The 10,214-nt window shown below is 39.2% G+C and overlaps 1 protein-coding gene across 1 annotated transcript; it reads right to left on the reverse strand.

The window, feature by feature from the left end:
• Positions 1 to 333: 333 nt before the first annotated feature.
• On the reverse strand, positions 334 to 1,225 carry LOC132262141 (enhancer of rudimentary homolog). The gene is made up of 3 exons (XM_059761290.1): positions 1,079 to 1,225; positions 817 to 1,013; positions 334 to 756 (listed from the first exon to the last, which is right to left on the reverse strand). Exons 2-3 carry the CDS (start codon positions 1,003 to 1,005, stop codon positions 634 to 636), a joined length of 312 nt encoding a protein of 103 aa, XP_059617273.1. The 5' UTR covers positions 1,006 to 1,013; positions 1,079 to 1,225; the 3' UTR covers positions 334 to 633.
• Positions 1,226 to 10,214: the final 8,989 nt, after the last annotated feature.

The following is a 10,214-nucleotide window of genomic DNA, read 5'->3' on the forward strand; positions in this document are numbered from 1 at the left end:
CCCCGAAAGAGGTCTTGCACCTTCGCTCTGGTTCACTTTTGCCCTCTAATTGAGTTGCGCAAGTTCGCGGCGATTTTCTCAGATGCCCCGCGGGAGGAAGAAAAGCGGCGAGTGGGCCAGCGAGTGACGAATGTGGATTTGTGGACCTCTGGCCGGTGGAATGCAGCGAAAAGTTCACGATAACTTGACCGTGACAGCCTTCACATCGATCTCCGGACTCGTTGCCCTTGAATCTCTTCCACTTGAAAATTTAATATATAAACTCTGTGGAGAAACGTTGCGCCTCAATCGATATTATCAGCTGCTGATGGCCAATATTGTGACTCAATTGGCGTCGACAAAAGTTCACAGATACAGTAAATCAAGTATGTTTATTTCGAGTGATATTCTCAAATGAATAATGGGATGAAAATCTTTTTCTCTTTCTCTCCTGTTTACAAATGAAAAAGCTCCTCATCCAGCGTTCACGAATTGTGAGATGAATTCACGAGAATGCAATAAAATAAAATCGCTAATGAGGAGAGAATCGTGTGTGATATTGTATCTTAAGGAGACGTACAAAATGATCCTTAAAATGTATCAACTTCAGCAGTCACGCAAGCTGTGAAATGTTCACACTGAACGTCCGGAAGCTCAGTCTGAATTACCGGCCGCCTGACGGAGCAGAACGTAGATCTTCTCTTTGATCCATTCTTTGTTGTATGGCGCGTAGGTATTCGTGGATTTTTGATACACCAAGCAACTCAGGTCCGTGAGCTGAAAGACGGAAGGAAGCGTTGAGAATTCGACAGTCCGGGAAAAACAGACAAAACTCACCTGATCCACGAAGTCAAACAATTGGCTAATGTCATAGGTGATTGTCGGCGAATTGGGGTTCCTCCGCTTGAGGTGCTCCTCGTAGATTTTGCAGACGCCCTCCATGCACTCGTTGACGCTCTCGTAGTCGCTGTAAGTGCGCGTTTCCGGGCGCGCTCCCGGTTGAACGAGCAGAATCGTATGGGACATTGTTTTCTCTGCAATGCGGAGCTCAATAATCGAGGAATTCCACTGATATTAAGCGCTTTCTCATGTACTTTACCCTTTCAACACAATAATTGACCAGTCTCTGTGGCAATTAGATGGCTTGCTCACTACTTTTCGCACGGGAAATCTCCCTTTTTGGTAGATTCTTGCGAACAATAACAAAGCTCCACTCTAAGAATGTTGTTTTGACAGCGCAACTCACTGGGACAACCCAATTAGAGTTCAATTGGACTGTCATTGGACATGTCGTTATTAGACTCGTTTACTGTTTCAGCCGGTTTCAGTGAAAGGATTCTCTGTATGTTCTTTCCAGAGGGAAAATGCTACATCTTTTCCAGCTAGCAGAATTCACATTCCAACAGAAACGATCACGATCGCACTGAAAATCTCATTGTTGATTTCAAATTCACGCGACCCGGCGCGAAAGTCTATATGGCGGTTTTTTGGGACAAACTGCACTGCCTTACCGACATGGTGATCAAATTGTCATTCAATGTTTTCCTTTTGGTGTGTAATATTTTCTGATTCGTATTTATGCTGTCTGTTTACATATTTTTGCGTTATCTGTGCTGATAAGAATTGACTAAATAGATGAAGTGTATTGTACAATTAATTGACGCACCTGAGATACACGGTAGTGTGCAAAATTGGCCATGTCTCTCGGCAAAGAGGTTTGTCTGCCATGCATTTTCTCTATTTTTCGCTCTCTCGTCACTCTCTAAGTTTTTCCTGTGACAAAAATAGGTTGTCTAAGTGTAATATTGTGGTGGATGAGTCTATTTTAAGCATTAATATGCGATATTTGAGAGAAATACGCAAATGGGCGCCGAAATTTCTCGGTTCAACCAGAAATCATTGTGAGGTTATGTGCTTTTGTTTTGTCCGGCACATTTTTTATCGCCGTCCCAGCATTTATGGATTCCCGAGAGGTGATAAGAGGCGATAAGTCGCCAATTTGGCATGATTGATTGGTCATGCAATATCTGCGAGTGTGGGAACACTCAAATTGATATTCCGTGCTTCACGGCAATAGAGTCAATTATTCCGGTAATTTTTTTTTCATTTGTAATCCCTCTTGTGTGTCTCTCTCCCTGTCCAGATGCCCTCCTGTCCACCCGCTGCCTTGCGATGCTTCCTGCCAGCCGCTTTCCGTACCAATTTCGATAAGAACCGCATTGTGCCTGTGTCCGAGCTCCCGGCTGAGTATGGGGCGTACAAAAGCACTCTGGGGAACGCCAGCATCACGCCCGGAAAGGGCTCGGCACTGCCCTCGAAGCTGACCAGGAGCACACATCAAATTCCCGGCGGAAGGTGAGTTTTCCTCGAGAACTACACACAAAGTCTTAATTGATAGTGAAGGGTGGAGATGCGAGGTAATTAATTGCCTAAGTTTGGAAAGTCAAGGAACTTTAATGGTTTCCCGGAGAAGCTTTGCTCATTACTCTAGTTTTACTCTATCTCTAGATTATTAGAAAATCTATCGGAAAAGTTAATAATCTTCTAAAATAGAAGGTCTTACTCAATTTGATGTAGACACCGCTTCTGATTAATCATCGAGTTTATTTTAGAGAGTGAGAGCGAGCGAGAAATTTATCATCCTTCTGATGGTGGAAGAAAAGAAGAGAAAACCCTCAAATTTGTGCCCTGCAAACGATTTCTGATCACATGATTGAGTCGCTTGCGGCTTTGACAATTTGTATGCAATTGAATGCAGATGTTTGCACGAGGCGCTTTGGCAAAGCACTCGGAAATTATTGACATTGAACATTAATTTCATCATCTCTCCTGAAGAAGTTCTGCGACACTCTCTTGCATCCACCTCTGCTTCACTATCACTCAATTGGATGTGTGTATATGAATTTTCTCGCTAAGAGCTTCCCTGTGTGGCTTCACGTTATGTGACAAACTTTTGAATATTTTATTTCTGTGACCATTTCATTACTGGCAAGGAGAGTGAGAGAGTCAGTTCATAAGCATCTCTCTGCCGAATCGTGTGTGTGCTGGTGTAATGATGGTTCTTCTGCTAAAAAATTCACACATTGAAAATCACATTTTGCTGCGTGGGGGCGTAATAATAATAAATAACAATGAGGGTTGACGTGGAGAGAAGGTGGGAAGATGGCAAAGGGATGGCATTTGGCCGTTAAAGAGGAGAGGCAAATGGATATAGATTTTGTGTGTAAGATAATTACACAAGTTTCTTCAGTGTGTGCTCGCCGAAAACCATTAGAATGTTAGAGATGTTCAGTGCCTTTGAGCCATTAGAGGGCAAAGTCACCAGAGATCAATTGATTTGGTGGTGTAATTAATTGTGAAATCCGGTTCGGATGGTAGAGAAGTGAGGCTCAGAACGCAATAATTGATTTGCCTTGTGTAAATTATGTGAATGTAAATTGGTGGGTAAATAAATACATCACATGATGTGGAAGAGAAGTGAAAATATTGAATTTTATCATTCATAGACACTGTCGAACTACAAATACACGGTTGGTCGTTGAGTTTGCATATGTTTTAGGAGTGTTGCTGCTGACAAATTTCGTGAAGAACCCAGTGTATATTTCAGACAAGGCTAAAGAGTGAACACTTTTAAGTTGCTTTGTGGCTAGTTTTTCGCCACAATCACTTGGAGTGAAATTGAATAAAAGTGTCATCAAAAGTGGATTTGAAGTGAAAAAGCTCGGAAAAGTCGTTTACTCTTTTTTTTCTCGCTCTCATTTCCTCAACCACGTTTCTCGGCTATAGATTAAAACTGGCCTCAGAAGCGGAGGTGTTCTGTGTGTTGTGAGAAGGGGAGGAATTTTACGAGAAAAGGGTGAAGAGAATGACTTGAGGGGACGTACACAAAGTTGGGTTGATAAAGTTTCATCAAACTGCATTCCTTGTACAATTTTCTTCTCTTCCATCCAAAGTGAGTTTTCCACATGAGTTGCCATCATGTTATGTGGCAGCGATGTAATGACATGACAAAAGTGATTGCATCTTTTAATAACCCACCGCCATCCATTTAATTCACTTGCCTCCAAACTCGTGCAACTCGCTCATGCCAATGTTCACACCGTGCGGCCGCTGTTCTTACCCTCTGTGAAATTATTGCGGAAATTTTGTGCCACATTCTATATGGCGAATGCCATTTCATCTTACATTGTTGTTTATGAGCGTACTCACAATTATTGTATTCTCTGGCCCTGCTTTTCCATTTTTCCCGCCGCCATGACGTCACGCAATATGGTAAAAGACACGCTTTTCTGGAGGATTAAACAAAGATTTTATGTTTTGAGTAATATTTGATGAGACACATTCGCTGGTGGAAAAGAATTTCTTCGAGATAATGCAGTGATAAACCTACGCATTGAATGAAGAAGTTTAGTTTGTAAAGTGCGAAACGCCTGAGAAGTTTCATATCGAATTATGTGGCATGAAAGTGGCTTTAAGATTTTACGATGCTGTCAAAGTCTCAAAGTATATGTTTCACTTCTTGACACTTTGATTTTAGCCATAAATGGAAAATGTGCAATGATACAGTGAACTGGTGAAGGCTTCATTAAATTTTCACCAAAATGAATTCAATTGATTTGCAATATGCAAATAGTGAGGTGGTAAATAGAATATATGTAGTGTGCGTGCATGTTTTATGTATGCAAATGATGGGAAATTAATCAATAATTGTTTGAATAATAATTAGTAAATTTCTGGGATCCTTTGGCGGCAATATAACCAAGGCAAGGAAGGCATTAAATTTAAGCTTCCTACTTCGTCGTGTTATTTGAAAGATGGAATGTCAGCATATAAAGTTTATAAGGATCATTTGTGAAAAGTCGTTTATGCTGAGCACATCATAAGTTCTAATATGCATTGCAAAATTCCCGTGAACATCGACTGTTTTGCACGGTAACAGAAAAGCTTAAGACGTAGTATGTGGAAATTTTCACTTTTCATCTATTTTGAATTGCACTTTTCTTGATTTACGACTATGTCAATAAAATGGAACTACGACTTATATTTGCATTTAATGCTAGAAGTGAGTCAATGGTCTGCCAGATCCGAGGCCAAATTTCATGGCATTGATTTTCTTGCGATTTGACACAATGCGCAAAAAGGAAAAACAATTGCATTGTATTATGGTAAAATTCAATTTGCAGTGAAAAATTACGAGTTTCAAGTGGAGGAAAATTCTTTTTGGGCTACAACTCTTGCCATTGTGTGTGTTGGCCTGAAGTGGTGGATAAATCCAATTTTATCTCGTCCATTTTCCCTTTTCATAATATTCTTAAATGAAGGGAATGTTTCTTGAGACGTGAGGAAAGGTCAGAGGCACTTGAAAGACTTAAAAAAGATCGAAAATGCTCTTGTTGTTCTTCTATTTACCTTCCTATGCTTTAATCTGGTATCATGAGCACGTGACTGAGGTCATTTTGTGATTTTCTTTTTCTTCACGTTCTTCACTCAATGCTTTTCACGTCTTTTCCTACACAAGAAACTTACATATGTCCTCTGTTTGCGTATGTCTTTGCCTTTGCTGTATGCCACATTTGTATTTACAAAAACACAGCATTTCAATGGTGAAGAATCCGCACATAATAATCAAATTTGCAGGTATGCCTGGAATATTCTGTGTTGAGGAAACCACTCAAGTGACCACTCTTTGGGGTATTTATAGTGGTTGCTAGACGTTTTTGCCATTTCACCGTTTGCAGCTGTGGCAATAATCTGTGCTCGCACTATCATTTGAAGATTGTGAAGTGATTTTTCCATAGAACAAAGTATTGTTGGTGAAAAATGGAGCAAGGGGAAATTGAAGGGACCCCAAAAGATAGCAATTTGCAGGATAAAAATCTCCTCCAAGTGCCGAATCTTGAGACTTTGAATGAAAATGGTAGTGATGTGGAATTTTGTGATGAGAATGAAGAGTGAGTTTGCTATTATAAGCAAAGATATCCGCAAAATGAGGATAATTTTTCCCCTAGAGAAATTATGTAGTACTAATAGAATATTTTATGAAATCCTGACTCACATTCTACCTTTTCACCTAAGCTCTTGACTTGCTCTCTCTCTCTCTCTCTTGCTGTGGCGCATTTTAAGGATACTTCTCTCGGTATCGCATTATGTATGTCCATGAGGGAAATTCGGTCGATGAGGAAGCAGCCAGGGAGAATACATTATAATAATTAAATTACTGCACCACACATCTTTCCGTGTGGCTGTGATATCAATGCCTCACTTGAGCAATTGAGTGTTATGTAAAAAGCGCCATGGAATATCGTGGGGAAGCATGTAATTGGATTACCAGTGTGACACCATGGACATTATAGATTTTTTTTTCATCCCTCAACGTCGATACCTATCCTTTTAGGTAGATGTATTGGCAGAAGAGGAGACAAGCCAGAGAGAGAGAGAGGGAAATTCGATTTGAAAATGTCAAGAATATACACTTTTTGATTAGCTTATTAGACAATCGCAAAATTCCTTTCTGTCTCATGTTTAATGCAATATACAATATCTCAACATTGAGAGAATAATTTTCATGTTAGACTTTTAGATCTAACACGATTAGGAATTCATGTAAAATTTGCCGAAGACGTTTCACTGTTGTGTTGCTCTCATCACTGCACATCATTTTCATCTTCATCTAAAGGTCATAAAATGTAAGTGTATTTTGAAGAAGAATTCAATTTGCAACTTCCACTATTTTTATTTACGCTAAACTTGGCGAAAGTATCTTAACAATTGCAAGAGAGATAACATGTTGAACATTGCTTTAGACAAATTCTCTACGGTCCAGACTCAAATTGCAGAAACTATACAGTTTTCCCATGTGAAATTGGTAATGAAGATATATATTTCCCCAAACACATACAATGAAAATAAATGGCAAATTGCAATTGTTTCGTTACTTGATTTAGATGAGGTGAGTGAATTTTAATCCTGACGCAGTAAAATACTTCCCTTTTTCCCATGACAAATTGCATTTTGCCCCGTGAAGAAATTAAAAAATAATCAGTTTACTCTCAAATCGTTTTTCGATTTCAATATGAAATGAAATTGTGAAGTTTTAGGTGGTAAGAAATTGCTCTATTCATCGCATCTCACAATATGAGCATGTTGTATGTGTAACAATGCGAAAGAAATTTCCTTATGTACACATTTCAAAGCACGACAAAGTTAGACTCCGTTTCTTTACCCTTTTATGCTATATCACTCAGTGTATTATTTTTTGGGGAGTTGGAAATATTTTCATGACATTATGGAAAATTATTGATCACCCTTTTCTGTGTGTGTAATACAGTTTATGTCGAGCCTCAAGGGAAAAAAAGAGGCACACAAAAAATGTCATTTTTCCGCTCAATGAATTATTTTAATAAAAAAAAGAGAGGTGAAATTTACAAAATATATATATTGAAAATGCTTTTCTCTCTTCTCGTTTCAGATCCGAGTGAGTATATCTATATCTGCGCTTTAGATGTTATTTTTTGTACTGACGCGCTTCACCTTCTGGGTATGTAACACCTCTCGTATTCTCTGGGCCAATGAATGTGACTCAGAGCTAGGTTGTTTGCCGGGAAAAGGGGAGTGGGAGGCTGAAAATGTCCAGGAAAAATCCGTTACTGTTCATTTTCCACTAACTATTCTCTATATATCATGGAACTCATCCGGAAACATGCTAACTAACGTGCATCTAGAGTTCTCAATTACCACCATTGGTGATGCCAATGGAATCCTTTTTTGCATGAGAATCATGCTGCAAAATGTGAAATTGCACCCAATCCGTAGAGGGTGTAGCATTAACAATGTAAGATGAAAAGGACTACAATAGTCGAAGCAATTACCTAAATTTCATGGGAATATGTAGCCTGTAATTACGTCTCTTCGTTCCGTTTTAGCAGTCATTCTGCAGTGATTTATTAGATTTCAAATGTCATTTAATATTGCTTTTGATGGGGGGAAAAGCAATAATAGTCATCAAATGTATCACCGGAAGCATTATTGGTGCACTGGAAATGCACTAATGAACGACAATTGTGCGAGAAAAGTTGCATGATAACTGTCTGATACATTATGAGCTTTGTAGAATCGATTTTCTGCATCGTTGTGGTTTGATGGCAATATTTTGATGCAAGCATCTCTTCAGCTTTGTGCATTCTTACAGTTTGTGGTTGCAATTTTGTATCCACACACTCGATGCCATAGGAAATATGTGAAATTGTATTTGCTTCATATATTCACCCCATTCCTATCAACTTATATTTATTTTTTTCTGATTCAGATGTGACTTGAGGGGTGAGAAATGAAAAATATCTCAATGTATAATCGGTGAAATGGATATTTTAAGTGAGAGATATAAGAAACAATTTAGCGAGAAAGCCAAGTTCATTTATTTTGCACGCCAAAATTACACAATATAAAGTACATAATAAGAGAAACAAAACCAGAATTAGAAGAGCGCAAAAAAATATGCTGAGGAGGAATTTTTTTGTTAATGATTCCGCTGAGGAAGTAAGAGTGAAAATATACCTTACGGCCGTGAGTAATTCCTCCTTCTACACCTTAATTGCATCATCATCAGGGTAAATAATGAATTTTGTTGTTTTCCTGCTCTCACTGCTATCTCATTCTCTCGTGAGATCCTCGACGGAGGGGAAGGAAAGTACATTTTCAGTTCCTTTTCCAATTGAGTCAGACAACGTCATTTGGATAAGAGACTCACATGGGACTGATGTAATTATTTAAAAGTTTGATCAATCAATTTTCACGGTAACGCATGCGTGACATTACTCTGTATCCCTATCGCGGGCCCCTTCGGTGCCCCACTTTTGCTTTCACTGCCCCTTCAAACATCCCTTCCTTTGGCGGAATATTCCGAACCTGCCCTGCCGGTGTACAGATATCGCTTATATAGTCAGCACTGAATGGATTGCAGTGGGTGAAAGAGCGACTGGATTTTGTGTATGTGGCTGTAAAGCTGAAGAAGTGGTCATATGAGACCACATAGTAATGCACATTTACATATTTCCTTATACATTTCACTTGTCACATGAGCATATACAGTACAAGTCATATAGGAAGCGAACTGGTAACATGAGTGGCGATTGTGGGTGGAAAATAAGGGGGTTTGGTGGAAATTATCATTCGCCACACTTGTATAGTGTTGCGTGGGTTGATTGCGGGAAACTCGTAAGTGGTGCATTTGGGTGGGTTTGAAAATCCATAAAGGTTCTGTAATTGGCATATTTCATCTGATAAAAAGGATTCTCCAGACGTATAATTATGTCACAATTGGCCAGACACATATTGTGGATGGAAAAGGGGAAATGAAATGGTTTCTATGGAAAATCAATTACCGAAGTGTGTTCTAATCGTTCTAATTGTTCATTTACTCAATAGACATAAGTTCGGAAGTGGTTTTTAGAGAGACAGCTTCAACGGAGTGTTGAATGTAATTTAACAGTAAAATGGAATTTGATTAATTCCGCAGGAATGTCCATTTCGCGAAATCAATGTTGGAATAAATGTGTCTTCTCAGACTCTGTCTTTTAGCTATTCTTTGATATATACAAGGTGTATATAAAATAAATTCATGTAAAAACCAAATCAGGATATTGACACCGCCATAAAATTAGGTGGGCTTTTAAACAATTTTGATACCTGTTCTCCGCAACTTTACGCAAAATCTCACCCAACGAAAAGTTATTAACCGTATCGAAATGAAATTCACCTCATGGAATTGATTTACGAGATTTTTCATCCATTCTACCATGCACTGCTACACAGAGTGGTGGTATACAACACATGGGGGTGGTGATTGTTTTGATATTATGGTTGTATATTTTCTCTCTGAGAGAGAGAGAGAGAGAAACTGCGAGATTGCTGGCTTCGGTGAATTGAGCTTTTAAAAAATTGATGCACATAAGCAGCATTCATGCTTGCCTCTCAAATACTCTCACACTGGCTTATGTACTGAGTGTTTTTCTCCCATTTCCTTTGGATTTCCCCACATTTTCATTCTCTTCTCTCTGTGTCGCTCAGTGTGGATACTACGACGTGGGGATGATGTTGAGCGAGAGCGGAAAATGCTAGGCATAGAGTTTTCCTCAAGTCGCTTTTGAGAGCCTCGAGAGGTGGTTGAGCGAGTGACGACCGTTAGTACACACCATTCTGTCGTCGTGTGAAGTCACTAAAAGACAAGGAGGATAATC

This window comes from Phlebotomus argentipes, unplaced genomic scaffold (genome assembly GCF_947086385.1).
Source record: "Phlebotomus argentipes unplaced genomic scaffold, Phlebotomus argentipes genome assembly contig_15, whole genome shotgun sequence".
NCBI classification, from domain to species: Eukaryota; Metazoa; Arthropoda; class Insecta; order Diptera; family Psychodidae; genus Phlebotomus; species Phlebotomus argentipes.